The 19,366-nt window shown below is 37.6% G+C and overlaps 1 protein-coding gene across 2 annotated transcripts in view; it reads right to left on the bottom strand.

Moving 5' to 3' along the window:
- Positions 1-825: 825 nt before the first annotated feature.
- The window catches only part of ELP2 (elongator acetyltransferase complex subunit 2), a 43,542-nt gene continuing 25,001 nt past the window's right edge, over positions 826-19,366 (bottom strand). For both annotated transcript variants that reach the window (XM_082640055.1, XM_082640056.1), the window contains 9 exons: positions 18,071-18,140; positions 17,445-17,540; positions 17,232-17,289; positions 16,544-16,616; positions 7,516-7,708; positions 6,019-6,140; positions 4,360-4,493; positions 3,506-3,619; positions 826-1,407 (listed from right to left, as the gene is read on the bottom strand). In XM_082640055.1, coding sequence (XP_082496181.1) covers positions 1,251-1,407; positions 3,506-3,619; positions 4,360-4,493; positions 6,019-6,140; positions 7,516-7,708; positions 16,544-16,616; positions 17,232-17,289; positions 17,445-17,540; positions 18,071-18,140 — 1,017 coding nt within the window. In that variant the 3' untranslated portion in view covers positions 826-1,250. The remainder of the gene's footprint in view (positions 1,408-3,505; positions 3,620-4,359; positions 4,494-6,018; positions 6,141-7,515; positions 7,709-16,543; positions 16,617-17,231; positions 17,290-17,444; positions 17,541-18,070; positions 18,141-19,366) is intronic.

Below are 19,366 nucleotides of genomic sequence, written 5' to 3'. Positions count from 1 at the left end.
AATTTTTTATATTGACTATATTAAAATACTATTTGGGATATACTGGGTTTGAACAAATGTGTCATTAAAATAAATTACACCTGTTTCTTTTTAGTTTATGTGGCTACCAGAAAAGTTTAAAGTACATAGGTAGCTCACATTATATTTCTGTTGGACTAGAAATACTGGATAGTTCTGGTCTAAAAACCTTCATTTAGACTAAGTATCACTTAACTTCTTTGCAAGTAAAATGTCATGTTAGATAATAGCATAAACGCCCAACAAGAAAATCCTCGCCTCCCTCCTTCCAGCTGTTTACCACATACAGTGTGCAAAGTGGCAATCTGCCAGGTGGCGCATGTGCCCACAGGGTCAGGAGAGGCCTGGCCCTCCCACCAGTCTTCACAGGCTCTCCCACACCCTCTCTTAACCTCTCTCCACCCAACTCCCAAGTGCTCAGCTCTCGTGGGCAGCCTCCCAAAGCTCGGCAGGCACACCCAACACTGTCTTTCTGGTGTGTTCTTCTGCCCTCTGCTCCCATCGCGCCCTCTCCCTGGGGCACATCCTTCACGCTCATGACTTCATCCTTCCTCTTGTGACTCATCCTTGCAACTTCACAGAAATTCACATGGTTCAGACGCTACTTTCCAGCCCCTATATCTCTCAGTTACTTTAAGCACTTTAAGTCAAACTCTGAAGGAAGAATCTATGTACTTTTAAAGAATAAGAGAAGGGACCGACTACAGTTCAAACTCACGACCTGCCAAATTCCTAGAATGGTTGGTGTGTACTGGGAGGGAGGGGTCAAGACCACACTTTGTGTGGTCTGCATATTTACAAAAAACTGTTAAAATAAAAATTGAGTAATCTGGGTTTTATCTTTTTATTTTCGAGGCTCTCCCTCAGAGGAGGGTAGTAAATAATGAAACATCCCAAACATTTGAAAAGAGAAGGCCCGAAATGACACAAAATTAGGCAAATTTGGTCATGAAGAAAGAAAGAATAGAGGCTCTCAATCTGGGACACACAGATACAGGTCTGAATCCCTGAAAGTATGGGCAAGGTTCTGAGACTGTGTGTATATAAACATTTTGAGAAAACTGTCTGTAGCTTTCATCATATTTCAAAGGGTCTGAGACTCACATAAGGACTACTGCCATAGGTCTTAAGCATGAAATGCAATGAAATTATGAGGTAAAGAAAGGTTATCTATTTACATGATAAATATTTTTAAGATACCAACGAGTATATGCTTGCAGTCATTAAGTCCTTTACAGTGCACATCTGTTAACTCTGTGTATCTTCACAGTGTGATCTTCACCACAACTTGCAAAGTGTAACCATTCAGTGCCTTCTGCTTCATTCTGTTCAGTTTTTCCATTACAGTTCTTCCAGCATAATTTTTTGATAGCAAGTGTATGACTTTGGCTAAAACAAAGAGAGAAATCATGAAATGAATGTATGCTGTGACTATGAAATATTTTCCTGGGCGCTCACCTGCAGATTAATTCAATTAGTATGCTCTTCCTATTTGTGTTGTTAACATAAACAGAAGTCAAAACCTGACCATCTAAATGTACAGGTTTTAAAATCTCATCACTAATATTTTAGCAATTTTATGATACCCTTGAAAACATTTTACTTAATGACCAAGGACACCACCAAAAAGAGGAAGAAATAGACAATGCATTTATGTCAAATTTTGCTTTAACCATCAATTTTAACTATTAAAATCAGTCTTTCAGGTAACATTACTAAATGTGCTTCTTTTCTAAAGAATTCCAACTTTGCAATATATTCTACATTATTTCATCTTCTGACATCCCTGTATCTTGAATGGATGCTTACTCTCATTATTTACTGCTGGGTAAGGAAAGACAGTGAAAGATTTAATAAACTACCCAGTGAAAGAACCTTGGTCTCCAATGTGACCTGTAACTGCATGACCCTGGCCAAGATGTTCATATTAACGCACTGCCCCCAGCCCCCATCCCCATGGCTGACCTAGGATGCTACCAAACATAGATTATTAATAAATTTCTATGAAATATAATATCCTCTATAAATTTAACCTGCAAACTAGTCCTCCAAACCAAAACGGAATAAGGTGAATAAGGTGCAAGTCTTAAAGCAGTAAACACTGAAAATAATCCTGAGCTCACAAATTATACTTGCAGACTCCGAGAGTCCTTGTCACCAACGCACTCTCAGGATCAAAAGAATGAAGTATAGCCTCGAAGTGATGAAAGGGTAAGGGTAAGGTAAGGAAGGTAAGGTAAGCCAGGAATTAGTTCTTGCAAATCCAAAGTCACCATAATGACTAAAAAATTTTTAAATGAAAAACTCAAATTCTGTACATGTCCCCTGCCCATACTTTCTTTCTGAGGGGCTTCTTGCCACTGTTCCACGTTTGGGCCACAGAAGTGGTCTGGGTACTAGGCAGAGGCAGAGCAAGCATCATGGGTAGGGCAAAGTGAAAGGAAGGAAAAGAAGAGGAGGGGAGGCCAGGGAGAGAGGAAACTTCTAGTGACCGAAACATGGAATTTCATTGGATACCTCTCTCTTCAGTAAGCCAATAGCATGAACTGTTTCAACAGCTAAACCCAGCATCAGAGAGGTGGGAGAGAACCCATGAGGACAGCAGTAATAAAGCAGATCTCATTTTAAACACATTTAAATAAATACAATTATCATGAGCATTAACATGCTTTGCCGGTAAGGAGACAAACTCCCCTGGAAGGTACATCTTGTACAATATGTCTCTCGGCATCAAGCCAATGACCTTCCTCATGATGCCGTTGTTTGGAATTGTATTTGAAGTTATATTTTGGATAATTTAAATACATGAAGGTTGAAGAATCCTAAAACAAATCTAACACAGAATGACATTAATGACTTTTTGAAAGTTAGTCATTTTTAATTAATGAAATGGGTAAAGAAGTAGACTAAAAAGTGTTTCCTGCTGCCTAAGCAGGTAGATGAGGAGAAGGCTGTAAACAGCAGGTGCTCTGAGCAGCTCAGGTGGTAAAGGCCCACACCCAGGGCACGAGGCTCAGGAGCACTTACTCTGCCTGAAGGCTGGTCACAGGGCTTTGAGGGGCACTTGACGGTTTACTCCATTTCAGGATGTGAGCTGAAGTGTTCAAACATGAGATTCGGCTACCAAACACAATCTATAATATTTCCAAAAAACCACCAACATTTTGAATTAAATTTTACTAAGATTCTACTTAGTCAAATTCTGAAACTCATCATTATGAAAATCACTTTCATCTCCAATGCATTGTCTGTAAACACAGTATCATGCAAACAAGCAATTTGGTCAAATAAACTTTTAAAAAGCAAGTGCAATATAGTAACAAACGTCAATTTCAACAGACTGTCACAAAACACAGAGGTACAAATTAGCAGTAAGCACCATGAACAGATTTGTGTTTCTCTCCATGCAAATGTGACATTAGATTTGCTGCTAAAGACTCCATGATATCTATCTAATCTGATGGAAGCAAAAACAGGAAGGAAATACCTTTGACTTGTTTCTACACAGTGCCTCCAGTCATTTATTTCTGGAACTTGATCAGTCTTTTTCCAAGAATATAAACAAATCTTTCCACACTCTAATCCTACTGCAACAACGTATCTGTTTTTAAGGGAAGGGAAAGACAGTGATTAATTTAGCATGAACTTCTGTTATCTCCATCACCAATCTAAAGTAGTTTTTCAGTGCTCCCAACTGTCTCTAGCTTACAAAGGACTCTGTTTAAAATTCGGGCCCAGGATCCAGTGCACTGCTCTACCGTGCGCTCACAGAGCCTCCTCTCCATCGAGGATGCTCACAGTTTTACCTCTGCCCTCTGCTGGCAAGGCCCATGAACCAGTGTTTCCCTGGCTGGCAGCAGAGACCCTTGTTCTACCGAAGATACTTGTTACAGAGAAAGCACCACAGTCCTAAATTTGGTGAAATAAGAACCTTTGAGCCACACTCCCAATCCCTATTTCACCACGCTGAATATCATCAAGCTCTATCAATTTAGCAATTCTTATGAGGGGAGTTCCCTGGTGGTCCAGTGTTTGGGTCTCTGAGCTTCCACTGTGCTGGGGCCTGGGTTGGATCCCTGGTCTGGGAACTAGGATCCCACAAGCCACGCCGTGCAGCCAAACAAACAAACAAATAAATAAATAGGGGTTGATCAGAAAGATAAAATAAAATCGTGTTAAAAACAAAAAAGAAATCCTATGAGAAACATAAGCATTATAAAAAAAATAGTTAACTTGGAAGCTAAGAGAACCCAAAGATGAAAGTATAAGAGGGCTACACATTGAGAAACGAAGTGGTCTTCTTCAAGAAAACATAAGATGAAGCCCCACACAGAGACTGACCGTTGGGAAAGGTTAAGTACTGGGCAGACACTGACGGCAGTCACAGCTCCGCCCACGTCCAGAACGGAGGAGCAGGGGCCGATGCTGTGCTCAATGGAGTCATCGCTGGAGTCGCACTCACCCCAGACAACCACCTAACACAGACAGATCAAACTCTGTAAAACTTTCTCTTTGCAAGGTTTCTAGCAATGCATTAGAGCATTTCAATGGCATAGAGGACACAGACATTTTAAAAAATGCATCATTTTCATTTGTGTTCCAGGACTTCTGAGCATTTCAAGCATCACAGAGAAGCCACCATGTAGCAGATACATGTCTCTGAGACCTCAACTGCCCAACTGTGCTGGTCCAAAGATGACTGTCCCCACCCAGAGACCAGGGGTGTTTAGCCTGCTCTTTATACTCAGGAAACCAGTTCTGATCCAGTGAGATTCTGTCCACCATGTCCTCAAGGTGCTCGTGCACCACCCCAAGAAATTACCACAAAATGCATGAAAGCAACCAAGTCCCTGGCTCTTCTTCTACACCACCCACTGCTCATGGAATCAGCTCAGCTCACTCGGGAGGCCCTCACCTTGATGATACACCGCATTAGAACTGAGGCTTTCCCGGAAGCTCATTCCTCAGAAGGGTGTGAATGGTCACAAAGAAATGGAGAGGCAAGTGAAAACGCAGGATCAAAGCAAGATTCTGAGCAGAGGGGCTCCGCCCAAGCAAGCAGGAGTGCATTTCTGAGACTGCACGGCGGATGATGCCTTGTCCGTTTCAGCCTTGACCTAAGTGTGACAGCCACAGCTGGACCATCTGCTACCGGGCCTGACTGTGGAAGGCAGAAGCAGTCCTGCTGCCTGAGCAGCTAGCAGAGAGTAGGAAGACAAATGCCGGGGAAGAAATGAATAGGCGAATGACAGAAGCAAAGGTCTGAGAGAAAGCACTTCAGAGGCTAACATTTCAGCGTTTCACTGAGTGACAACATGCTGCGTTAGTCCTCTGCTTCTGTAACTTGTACCATGACTGTGACTGGAGAGGGCAGGAGAGGAACGCTCAAGTGCCTCAGCACCTCTGGTCTGCAGGAAGTGCCGAAAAAGGAAAGGATGCTTTAAAGAGCATGAAAACAGAGGAAAGACCAGAGGCCAGGGGAACATTTCCCAGAGGCCAGGGCGAGGGTCATGGTCAAGAACCTACTGCTAGCTAACTTGTTCTGATATTTTTCACAGCTCGTGACACACACAGGCACACACCCCGCCTCCTTCGCTGAATGAAAAGGTAATAATCATTCATTATAGAAAGAATTTTAAATTCACAAAAGTACGATAAAGAAAAGCAGAAGCTGTCTTTCCCTATGTCCCTCCATCCACTCCTGCTCTCCTACTTTCTTAGTCTTGACCCATTTCATTTACTACTCTTCTCCTACTGGGGCCATCTGATAGTCATGTGTCTGAAGGGCCTTCTTCTCTTATTTGATATTTCAGAGACATGTATTTATAGAATTTAACAAGAAAAGCCTTTTTATGTATGCATATGAAAAACACAGAAGGAAATACATAAACTGATTTTTAAAAGATGTATCAGAAAATTAGGATTATGTGTTTTTTATCCAAACACACCTGTAATATTATTATTTTACATTTGAAAAAATATTAAGTTAAAAAAAATTACCTTTTTGTCCCGACTTCCAGTGAAGAAATACTTGCCATCAGGACTCCAATCACAAGACCAAATAATTCTACTGTGCACAGCAGTGATTTTGTTAGTGAAGGCAAAGAGACTGAAAACTGGGTCTGAAAGAAACACATATGCACTAGTCACGAAGTGGAGAAAGCTGTTTTTTACCTGTTAGAAAGCTATGTTTAAATGCCATATACAACATGTAATTTAACAATCAATTTATATACACAGACTTTTGCAACCGACCAAGGCCAGGCAGCTGACCCCTCACCAGAAGGCTATGTGCATACAGTTATTTTTCTAGTAGGAAATGTTTTTATACTGAGTAGTCACTCTAGTGACTGATGACAAACATCTTCTGGACACTTAACTAAAAGTTCAATTTATGCTTATGGAAGAAGCCTGATGAAATTTAAACTTACTCAGGAAGTAGCCAGATCTGTGTATTAAGCTATGGAAAAAAAGACTAATGAACCCTGAAATAATGTAAAAAAAAAAAAAACGAACTTAAAAAAAATCTCTTCCCTTGCAATATTTTAAGTGTAGGGTGACTAACTTCTAGCCCTCATAGGGACTAAACCTAAAAGACATAACTGTGTATGGAGGGTAGACTACTGTATCTATTAATCCACAATCCATAAAGATATAACAAATTAAAAGATTTGTTATTAGTATAATATCACTTTAACTTTTTTAAAAAAGTAAAAGTTGCATGTTAGGAAATCACTAGTTGCAAATGAAATCAGTCTGTTACAACACATACTACTCAGTATGTGTCATAGTCCCTGGTATCCTCAACACAAAAAACCCAAAGGACTAAAAATATCATAAGATCAAATTACAGTAGATTTTATCAATAGAAAAATTAAAAACAGGATTAAACAACACAAAGTACTTTAAACGCTCTCTAGATTTTACCTACTCAATGAAACTGAAAGAATAAGAATAGTCTACTGCTGCAATCACACGATGCTTTTTTTCCTTTTTTTTTTTTCTTCAACTTATGCCAGATCCAAAGTAGAATGCAGGTAGGTGTGTTAACATTTTGCCCAGGGGTCATGTTATTCACAAATGGAGGCCTAAAACACCCTTCCCAATTATCACTGTGACAGAGGTCGGTAGGTGGATGGTAAAGACAATGGTCCTTCTGAGTTTCATAATTTAACTGTATATTCATTATTCCTGTCCCATAAAATCCTCAGTATATATCATCCATTTGGTTTTATGGTGGCATTCTGTAACCATCTGCGAAATCCAAAATTTCGACATTTGGATGTTTCTTTAACTGAGATGTCTGAACACATATCATCCTTACAAGGAAGGTCAAGTCTTCCTCAGTTATCACAAAACTTTGAAAGACTCACAACAACCAGACTCTGCCCTTCACCCTGTTATCATTTCTATTTCTCTTTACACAACAGCTGCTCAAAGTAGGTAAACGGACATAACTGTTTCACTAATAATCTTCCCAACCAGCAGCTGTTTTACCTAACTCAGGTGAGATTGTATCCTGTCTTTTCCACAGTGACCACGTCCGATCTCTGGAAACAGCTAGTAAGAACTTGTCATCAGGAGAGAAGGCCATCTGTGTGACAGTCAAACTGTGGAAAATTAAATTCTGCACCTGTTTCCAAGATGCAGTGTTCCAAAGAATGATAGCTGCATGCTCTTTCTTAGCTGCCTATAGGACAGAGATGAAACAATAAAGCAATTAAAGTGAAATAAACTGAAAACATTTTTCAAAATAATATATTATTTCTATGGTATTTTTTATGTATCTGTGTAAAAAAAAAAACAACTTCTGAGAAAATACTATAAATACTATAACCAGGTATAACCTCTGAGAAGAGACAGACTGGAATTAGAAATGATGAATAATTATAGACTGGCACTGAAATCAGAATTTTTAAAATTGAGTTATATTTAACATACAATATTATATTAGTTTCAGGTGTATGACATAGTGGTTCAATATTTTTATACATTATGAAATGATCACCACAGTAAGTCTAGTTACTATCCATCATCATACAAAGTTGTTACCATATTATTGACTATATCCCCTATGGGTACCTTACATCCCTGTGACTTATTTAGTTTATAACTGAAAGTTTATACCTCTTAAACCCCTACTTCAGTCATCCCTCCACCCTGCCGAAAACACCCTGTCTATTCCCTGTACCTATGAATCTGTTTCTGTTTTGTTTGTTCATTTGTTTTGTTTTTTAGATTCCATATATAAATGAAATCATTTGGTGTCTGTCCTTCTCTAACTTATTTACTCATTTCACTTAGCATAATACCCTCCAGGTCCATCCATGTTGCCACAAATGGCAAGATTTCATTCTTCTTTTTTAAGGCTGAGTAATATTCCATCACACACACACACACACACACCACCCCTTCCTTATCCATTCCTCTGTCAATGGGCACTTAGGTTGCTTCCATATCTTGGCTATTGTAAATAATGCTACAATGAACATAGACGTACATATAACTTTATTAAATTAATGTTTTCATTTCCTTTGGCTAAACAGCCAAAAGAAGAAGTGCTGGATCATATGGTATAGTTCTATTTTTAATTTTTTGAGGAACCTCCATACTACTTTATTATTTTACAAGAAGAATACATCTGTGTATTAACTGTGTAATTAGTAGTTTAGAAACTTTCACTTCTGGTCAATATGGAGTAAAAGGGACCAGATTTACTCTCTTGTGTGAAAAAAAACTAAAAGATCAGACAAAATACACGAAATAATGGCACTCCAAAATATTAGATATCTGGCAACAAAGAACACTGATACCTAAAAGACAAAATGAATCACAGAGTAGGAAAGAAAGAAGAAGAAAAAAGAAAACAACAGTCACTGAACTCTATGACAACATCAAGCAGCCAAATATAGGTGTAACTATGGTCTGCAAAAGGATAAGAAAAAAATACTTAAAAAGATAATGGCCAAAAAAATGTCCAAATTCAATGAAAACAACAAACCTACAGATCTAAGACGTTCAATAAAACCCAAGCACAAGAAACATGAAGAAAACTATACCAACAGTAATCAAATTGTTTAAAACCAGTGAAAAATATAAAATTGCAGTTGGAGGGAAAAAAAAAAACACATTACTAAGTAACAGAAAAATGACAGTGGGCTTCTCATCCAAAACAATGCAAGTCAGAGGAAAATGGAGCAACATTTTTAAAGTACCTAAGGGAAAACCAACAATTCTTTAGCCACCACTAATACTGTTAAAAAATGAAGGAGAAACAGATCCTTTTCAGACAGGCAAAAAGCTGAAAAAATTCCTGACCAGCAGAACTGCATTATGAGGAATGTTAAGAACATCCTGTAGGCAGCAGGAAAATAATATCTGATGGAAACATTTTCTTATTATTTAAATCTCTTTAGGGATAATTAACTGTTGAAGCATAGATAATATTGTGGGATTTCTGTGAAGAAGTAAAATGTACAAAAACAATACCACAAAGTAGAAGGAAATGAAAGTATACTTATGTTCTCGTACACAAACAGTGCAATATTACTTGATGGTAAACTGTGGTAAATTAAAGATATATAGTATAAAATAACAGAGAGTTATAGCTACTAAACAAATAAAATGGAATCATAAAAAGGAATCACTCAATCCAAAGTAAGTATAATGGATCAAAAAACAGACAGATCAAATAGAAAACAAATAGCAAGACGACAGGAGTTAATCTATCATATCAATTATTACATCACATGCAAATGATCTCATAAGCACCCCTATTAAAATGAAAGATTATCAAGATGAGAAAAACAGCAAAACCCAATTATATGCTGTCTCCAAGAAACCCACTTGAAATAAAAGGAAACAAACAGCTTAAAGTAAAATGATGCAAAAAGATACATAATTCAAGCACTACTCAAAGGAAACCTGGAGTGGCTATACTAACATCAGAGAAAGTAGACTTTAGAGCAGAAAATATTACCAGAAGTAAAGAGGTTCATTGCATAATAATAAACTAGTCAGTTAATCAAGAGAAAATAACAATCATAAGTGTTTAGGGTCTAAAAACAGAACTTCAAAATACATAAAGTACAAACTGAAGGAACTATAAGGATTAAAAGACAAGTCCACAATTATAGTCAGAGATTTCAAAATGCCATTCACGATAGAACCAAAAGAATAAAGAAGACAATACTGTCAACCAATGTAATTCATATTTTCAGAACACTCGACCCAAAAGAAATAGAATCCAAATTCTTCTCAAAAGAACATGGAAATTTACCAAGATTAAATTTCAAAGGACTGAAGTCATACTATGTTTTCTGAACAAAATAAACTTAAATTAGAAATCAGTAACAGAAAGATATCTGAAAAACACTCAGTATATGGAAACTAATACATTTCAAAATAACCTAAGTTAAAAAATAAAATCAAAGGGAAATTAGAAAGTGTTTTTAATTGAATGAAAATGAAAACACAACGTATCAAAATTTGCAGAATGCCTCTAAAGCAATACTTAGAGGAAAACTTATAGCACTTAACACCTATATTAGAAAGAAAGATCTAGAATCAATGACCTCAGTTTTAACCTTATTAGAGACAGAAAAAGAAATGAGGACTTCCCTGGTAGTGCAGTGGTTAAGAATCTGCCTGCCAATGCAGGGGACATGGTTCAAGCCCTGGTCCAGGAGGATCCCACATGCCGTGGAGCAACTAAACCCGTGTGCCACAACTAATGAGCCTGTGCTCTACAGCCTGTGAGCCACAAATACTGAGCCCACATGCCACAACTACTGAAGCGTGTGCACCTAGAGCCTGTGCTCCACAACAAGAGAAGCCACCACACTGAGAGGCCAGCGCAGCACAATGAAGTGTAGCTCCCGTTTGTCGCAACTAGAGAAAGCCCATATGCAGCAACGAAGACCCAATGCAGCCAAAAGTAAATCAAAATAAATAAAATAAACCAAAAGCTTGTTCTCTGAAAATATTAATACAATCATAAACTCATTAATTTCCTGGTCAATTCCCAGAATTCTCTCCCACCAAAAAAAAAAAAAAAGAGGATATAAGAGAAAAGAGACAAATTGCCAATAACAGGAATAAGAAAGGTAACATCACCAGGGATCCTTCAGGTAATAAAAGGATCAAAAGGGAATACTATGAACAACTTTATGCCAATAAATATGACAAATCAGATAAAAGGGACAAATTTCCTGAAAGATACAAACCATCAAAGCACACCCACGAAAAATTAGATACCTTGAATGAAATAGCCCTGTATCTATTTTAAAAATTATAGGTAGTTAAAAACCTTCCCACAAAGATAACTCAAGGTCAGTTTGCTTCACTGGGAAATTCTACCAAATATTTAAAAAATGAAATAGCAATTTTTCACAAACTCTTCCAGAAAACTGCAAAGGAGGAAATATTTCTATGAGGCTAATATTACTGTGATACCAAAACCAGATGAAGCCATTACAAGGAAAGAAAGCTACACAGCAATGTCTCTCACATACTATATATGAAAGTTTTAAACAAAATTTTAGCAAACTGAATCCAACAATATATAAAAATAATATAAAAAATCATCAACAAAATGAAAAGGCAACCTACTGAATGGGAGAAAATGTTTGCAAATCATCTGATAAGGGGTTAATATAAAAACTATATAAAAACACATACATCTGAATAGCAAAATATAAAATAAAATAAAATAAATAAATAAATAATAAGCAAAGGACCTGAATAGACATTTTTCCGAAGAAGACATATACATGGCCAACAGAAACATGAAAAGATGCTCAACATCACTAATCATAAGGGTAATGCAAATCAAAACTACAATGAGATATCTATCCCTTTACACTCATTAGAATGGCTATCATCAAAAAGACAAGGAATAAGTGCTGGAGAGGATATGGGGAAAAGGGAACCCTGTGCCTTGCTGGTGGAAATGTAAACTGGTGCAGCCATGATGAAAAACAGTATGGAGGTTCCTCAAAAAATTAAAACTGGAATTAACATATGATCCAGCAATTCCACTTCTGGGTATTTACCCAAAGAAAATAAAAACACCAACTTGAAAAGATATGTGTACCCCCATGTTCACTGCAGCATTATTTATGATAGCCAACATATGGAAACAACCTAAGTGTCCATCAAATGGATAAAGAAAATAGATCAATGGATAAAGAAAACAGACACACACACACACAATGGTGGAAGAGTACTCAGCCATAAAAAACAATGAGGGCTTCCCTGGTGGCGCAGTGGTTGAGAGTCCGCCTGCCGATGCAGGGGACATGGGTTCATGCCCCGGTCTGGGAAGGTCCCACGTGCCATGGAGCGACTGGGCCCATGAGCCATGCCCCCTGAGCCTGTGCGTCCGGAGCCTGTGCTCCGCAACGGGAGAGGCCACAACAGTGAGAGGCCCGCATACCGCAAAAAAACAAAAAAACAATGAAATATTTCCATTTGTGACAACATGGATAGACCTTGTGGGCATTGTGCTAAGTGAAATAAGTCAGACAAAGACAAATACTGTACGATCTCACTTATAAGCAGAATCTAAAAACAGCAACAATAAAAAAACCCACCAAGCTCATAGACATACAGAGAATGGATTGGGAGATACCAGAAGCCAAGGCTGGGGGATAGGTGAAATGGGTGAAGGGAGTCAAAACGTACAAACGTCCAGCTATAAATAACTAAGTCAGGGGGATGTAACATACAGCATGGTGATTATGGTTAATATTGCACTGCGTATCTGAAAGTTGTTGAAATCTTAAAAGTCCTCAGCACAAGAAAAAAATATTTGTTGTAACTATGTATGATGATGGATGCTAGCTAGACTTATTGTGGTGATCACTTCACAATGTATACAAATATTGAATCATTATGTTGTACACCTGAAACTAATATAATGTTACATATGTCAGTTATACCTCAATAAAAAGAATTGAAAATATATATATATATATATATATATATAATATAAGCATTTGGGCTTCGGTTCCAGGAATGCAAAGTTGGTTCATCATTTGAAAAATCAATCCATGTAATTCACCATATTAATAAGCTAAAATGGGAAAAACATATGATCATGTTAAGAGATAAAGAAAAAACATTTGACAAAACCTAACATCCACTGCTGATAAAAACTCTCTGCAAGCTAGGAACCGCAGGGAGATTTTGCAACCTGATAAAGAAGAGTCAGAAAAAAAAATCCACAGCAAGCATAACGCTTAATGGACAAAAACTAAATATTTTGTTGCTGAGATGAGGAATAAGGTGAGGACTTCTAATGTTACAACGTCTAGTCAACATTAAGACATCTATATGGGAAAGGAAGAAGTAAAATTTTCTTTATTCACAGGCAACATAAGCATCTATGTGGAAAATCCAATATCTACAATAAAGCTATAAGAAGTAATAAGTTTAGCAAGTTGCAGGATAAAAGACTGATTACAAAAAGCAACTGCATTTCCTTATGTGAGCAACGAACAATCAGACATAAAATACATGAAATAAGGATAAATCTGACAAAGTATGTGTAAGACCTGACACTGAAAAGTACAAAATATTCCTGATAATATTAAGATGCTAACACTGGGGAAAACTGGGTAGGAGGTATAATGGTATTCTAGGTACTATCTCTGCAACTTTCGTTAAATATAAAATTAGTCCAAATTAAAGGCTTACTAAAGAAAAAAAAAAACCCTGAGAGAAATTAAAGATCTAAATAAATGAGAGGCATACTGCATTTATGTGTCAAGACTCAATATTGTTAAAATTCTTCTACAATTAATCTATAGATTCAATGCAATCCCCATCAAAATTCCAGTACATACTTTTGTAGAAACTGTCAAGCTGATTATAAAATTCATGTGGAAAAGTAAAGAACCTAGAATAGCCAAAATACATTTGAAAAGTGAGAAGAGAGTTAGAAGACAATTACTTCCTGGTTTCGAGACACAGTATAAAAAGCTATAGTTGTTAAAGAGACTGTGGCACTGGCATCAAAACAGGAAAGAAAAAAAAAAAAAGATGAGTAGGACAAAATGAAGTCTAGAAATAGACCCAAACATATATGGACAGCTAATTTTGACAAAGATGCAAAAGGTACGAGGTGAAGGGATAGTCTTTTCAACAAATGATGATGGAATAATTGGATATACACATGCAAAAAAAATCAACTGTAATATATACTCCATACAACAGGAAGAATTAATAAAAGATGTATCATAGCTCTAAACATAAAACTTAAAATCTATAAAACTCCTAGAACAAAATGTGGCAGAAGATCTTGAGTCAGGCAAAGATTTCTTTCTTTCCTTTTCCTTTTTTGGCCACTCTGCACAGCATGCGGGATCTTAGTTCCCTGACCAGGGATCAAACCCGCACCCCCTGCAGTGGGAGTGTGAAGTCTTAACCACTGGACCACCAGGGAAGTCCCAGGCAAAGATTTCTTAGATACTACATTAGAAGCACAAACCCAATACAGAGAAAAACTGATAAATTAGACTTCACCAAAACATTCAACTTCTGCTCTTTGAAAAACATTGTTAGGAAAATGAAGGAAAAGTCACTGCGGAAAACTACCTACATAGCATATATGTGATAAAGTAGTATCCAGTGTCTATAAAGAGCTTTTCAAAATTCAGTTATAAGAAAACAATACAATAAAGAACTGGGCAAAAGTTTTGAACAGATACTTCATCAAAGAAGACATACAGTTGGAAAATTAGCACATGAAAAGCTGTTCAACATCATTAATCATTAGGGAAATGCAAATTACAGGCACAATGAAATATTACAAACCTATCAGAATGGCTAATGTTAAAAAGATTGACAATACCACACACTGGTAAGGGCGTGGAGCAACTGGAACTCTCATATATTGCTAGTGGGATTGTAAAATGGTACAACCACTTTGGAAAGTAGTTTGTCAATTTCTTAAAAATTTAAATATACATCTACCATATACCCAGCAATTCCACTCATATGTATTTACTCAAGAGAAATGAAAGCATATATCCATGTAAAAACTTGTACACAAATGTTCATAACTGCTTTATTAATAAAAGCCCAAAACTGGAAATCACCCAAATGTCCATTAATAAGTGAATGGATCAACAAATTGCAGTATATCTGTAAAAGGGAAGACTATGCAGAAAAAAAAATGACCAACTGATACATGCAACAACATGGATGAATCTCAAATTATTATGCTAAATGAAAAAAGCCAGATGAAAAGGAGTGCATACTATATGACTCCATTTATACAAAAATTTAGAAAATGTAAACTACTCTATCACGATAAAAAGCAGACTAGTGGTTTACGAGGGATGGGGCAGAGGAAATCTGGGGGGCTGATGGCATGTTCACTATCTTGATTGTAGTGATGATTTCACAGGTATCAACATGTCAAAATTTATCAAATTGTTCACTTTCAACATGCAGTTGACAGCACGCTAATGACACCTAAATAAAGCAGCTAAAAATCTTAGTTCAAAAAAGAAATGCACATACTTGTTACAAGTGAACCAACTTGAAAAGGAGAAAATAATCAATTATGTGATTGATAGTGCCCTAAGACACAAATTAGCTGCTCAGCAGAAGCACAGTTATTCTTGCTACTTATGCCCTGTTCTTTCCAAAGGCCCTTGTATTAACGGAAGGAAGTACCACCCTCACAAAGAGGACAACAAACAAGGGGGGTGGGGCAGAAGGAGCACGACAATTATTGCTTAGGACGTCCCTCAATACAGGCCCGTAGCAAGGAACCACAGCCAGAGCAGGGACAAAAAACAAACATACCAAAAAACCCCCAAAACAAAAAAACCCCGTAGGTGCCCATCATCATGCTTAAAACAGATAAATTAATTTTCTTGGTTAAAACCAGTAAATAAATTTTAGGAAACTTAGGGGAATGTGTAGGTCTCAGACCTTACGCACAATCCTCCACAGAATATAGATAAATACTGACTGGCAATCTCAAGGTCATTCTCCCAGGCAGCTGTCTGAGACGCACTATTCAGCGGTGTCACGTGCTGGTGACTCACTGAGCTGGCCACCACCCTGCCTCACCGTGGCAAGGGCCAAGGGACTCCACTCACTTAGGTCAGCATCCACAGTGTCCTCAAGACATGGTCAGATGGCGTACATGGTGCGGGGTTTCACCTTCTCATTCCCCTCTGTCTCCAGGACTCCCATTACTAAAAATTTATGTTACCACATTTTTAGCTCCCATTTTAAGATACTTGATTAAATAGTTTCTGAGTAAGGGCATAAATCGGCTCAAACCAAGTATTTAAGAACAAAAATGTGCAGCTGAAACAGATTTAAAAGGCAACTGCAAGCTTCTGATGGGACAGAATGGAAAAGAGACGGAGAAAGCAAGATTCAGAAAAATCAGGCACCTGTGGCCTTTCGTGTCAAATTCTGCCTCCATCACTACTAAGCTTGCAGGAGCCTGATGACTCAAATAACCTGTGACCAAGTAGAATAAAAAAGTAAAATGCCCTACCTTACAAGCTGAGGCAAGCAGTGTCTTTGAATTGCTACAAGCAACACAAAATATTTCATAACCATGTCCGTATCTAAAATTTAAAAAGAGAAAATGGATGACCCCTGTAAGTAGGTAATTAGTAAATGTACCTATTCTTGTGCTGCAAAATTTTTAAATGAGAGAAGAAATCAATCTCTCCAGCTAACACACAGTTCTTTTAAGAAACATTGTACTTTTGTCTAGGTAAATATTTGGAGTAAAAGCAGAGACTGGAGAAAAATGCCAACTTCCTAGTAGTAATACAACTTATTCAAACAACTAGATTAAAATACAAGTTTTCACCACCAGCCAGCCACTACCATAAATAACAAACCATAGAAAGGTCCTGATAGGGAAACATTGTAGGAAAAAAAAGACCAAGAGAATAACAAAACTTAAAACTTTTTTTAAAAAGGAAAAAAAATAGTGTTATGTCTCTCTACTTTAAAAATCAAGACCAATAAATCTAGTAAATATAATATATAGCAATATAAATATCTATGTGAAGTTTGATTTTCACCCCTTATGAAGGCCATCAAGAGATGTTTACAGCAGGGGGGAAAATGTAGGAAAGAGGAAAGCAAAGGAGAAAATCAAATTGGTTGGGAAGGGGGCATCACAAGTTATGATCGAATCAGACTAAAGAGCTAAGTACAATTTAACTTACAGTTTTTGAACTTCAGGCCACAAAGTATTTTGCAGAAGATGATCCTCAGTGGGAGGTTCTACAATAAATTTATAGCATTGCAATTAATTTTTCCACTTTCATGCTGATAAACAAGTGAATTCTGCAGCACTTATTTAGGTCAGTGGTGACAGACCCCATACTATGTGTACTGTACTAATGATTCAAGCAAACCATCTTTTTGCCTTTTCTTACCAGTAAGTATGGAGGGTTGAAAGGCCACCTGGTGATATTCGAAACCGGTACTAGTTAACAGCTCCTCTTCATCAGAAGGCTGAGAAGCTATATCTCCTAGTTTAAAACAAACATCAACATCATGAATGTAGTCACCAACTTTATGTCTCCTGCACATGCCCCAATATTAAGGCCACTAGTTAGAAAATAGTGGTACCTGAAGGCAGTGTAATTCAACACTGTATCCGCGTGATGGCAAAGCCAAGTGTATTTCCACTACTCTGGTATTTTCCAAATGCGCTCCTTAGAGCACTGGTCAGTTCCATAAAGATTCCTTCCTTTTCCTTTGACCTAATGTTTCCCAAACTTTTTAAACTGTGGAAGACATTTTTCAAGCTATCCACATTAGCATCTGTGGTTGTGAGTGCTCCATGAAATACACTTTGTAAAAGCAGCACCTATTTCAGGGTCTGCATGTGTACACAGAGTAATTACCGTGAAATAGCTGATAGAAGAGAGATGCATGTATTGTGATCTTTAAAAATAATAAATCACCTGTAATGAACATTAGGTACCTAATATACAAATGTGTAACTAGGTTTTAAGCACCACTATAGGTTCAGTAATTTTGGAGACGAAAGCCTTACCCTGAAAGACAGCTTTATTTGATAATCCCAAAGCAGGGACAGTAGCTCCTTCTGGAAGATCACCATCTTGCTGGAATAAAAAGTATGATACATGTTTTAAATGCTAAAAGTTACTGTTACCTCAAGCACTATAAAAAAATGTTATGCTCATAAATGCTGAGAAGCAGTGTAAAGACCATTTTACCATTCTGTGTAGATATCTGCCCACACTTCCATTTCCTGAACCGAGAGATGCAATACCTCTCCAGCAGAGAGGCTCCAGCTAATCCCCAGCCCCGACCCAATCCATAAAGTCGGGCATCCTCTCATCCATAAGTTCATCGAACCCTGACAGCTCAATGGGTATCAGGGTGTGACAAGGAAAGCACTGTGCTGGCTTCTAGCAAAGAATGGGCTGAGAATGGAAGGCCTGGAGCTTTATTTCTAAGAGAGTCTCACAGGCACATCCCTGGTGATGCTCATACAAACACACATGTTTCCCAGGAAGGTACAGTCATAGTATTTTCATTAAACATATTTAAAATTTTGAATATTTTAAAACCTTGTAACAGAGTGCCCTTTGAAGTGACAATATCTGCTTATATCCTGCAATATCAATTAAATTATTATATATGAAACAAATGCTAACCATCAAAATTGGCACATGTCCATAAGCTAAGAGCACTTCTTACAATTTAAATTTTAATACAGGGGCTGGAACTGAACACAAACATGAGCTATGGGAATTTAAACCATCACCAAAAATAGTTACCTGAAACACAGGATGCTTTATTTTAGCAAACAAGAAAAATAAAACACCATGGAAAAGAGCAATAAGAGGCATTCCTATATATCCCAACATTTAGTATGGGAACAAACCCAAAAAGCAGCAAGAGGCTTTCCAGTCTACAGGATTCCTGTATCTTAGGACACAGAATTGAATATACACCTGGGACTAGCCTCTTATGGAATCCTAAAACCACATTTCAATCCCTAGAATTGTCAGATCCTCAAACCAATTTGCCCTCCACCACTATATGCTTAGCTTGGTATAATAACCAGTCGAGGCCTCCCTTTTGATCTTGTTCCACTGTCCATTAGCATTAGAAACAGCGTAACAGAATCTTTCATCTCCTTTACCTAATCAAGAGAGCCTGTGGCCTGAGGCGCCCATGATACACTCCAGGAAACACAGCTGGACATTTCTTTCAAAATGACTCTTACTTTCTTCTCCAGTCTTATCCAGACTGGTGCTAGTGTCCCTGCCTCCAAAGTCTCTGGGCTCAAAGGTATCCTGCTCCCACATAACTCTTCGCC

This window comes from Mesoplodon mirus, assembly GCF_964341445.2.
Source record: "Mesoplodon mirus genome assembly, chromosome: 13".
NCBI lineage: Eukaryota > Metazoa > Chordata > Mammalia > Artiodactyla > Ziphiidae > Mesoplodon > Mesoplodon mirus.
The sequence above is the reverse complement of the archived record's forward strand: the minus strand, read 5'-3'. Positions and strand labels throughout refer to the sequence as shown.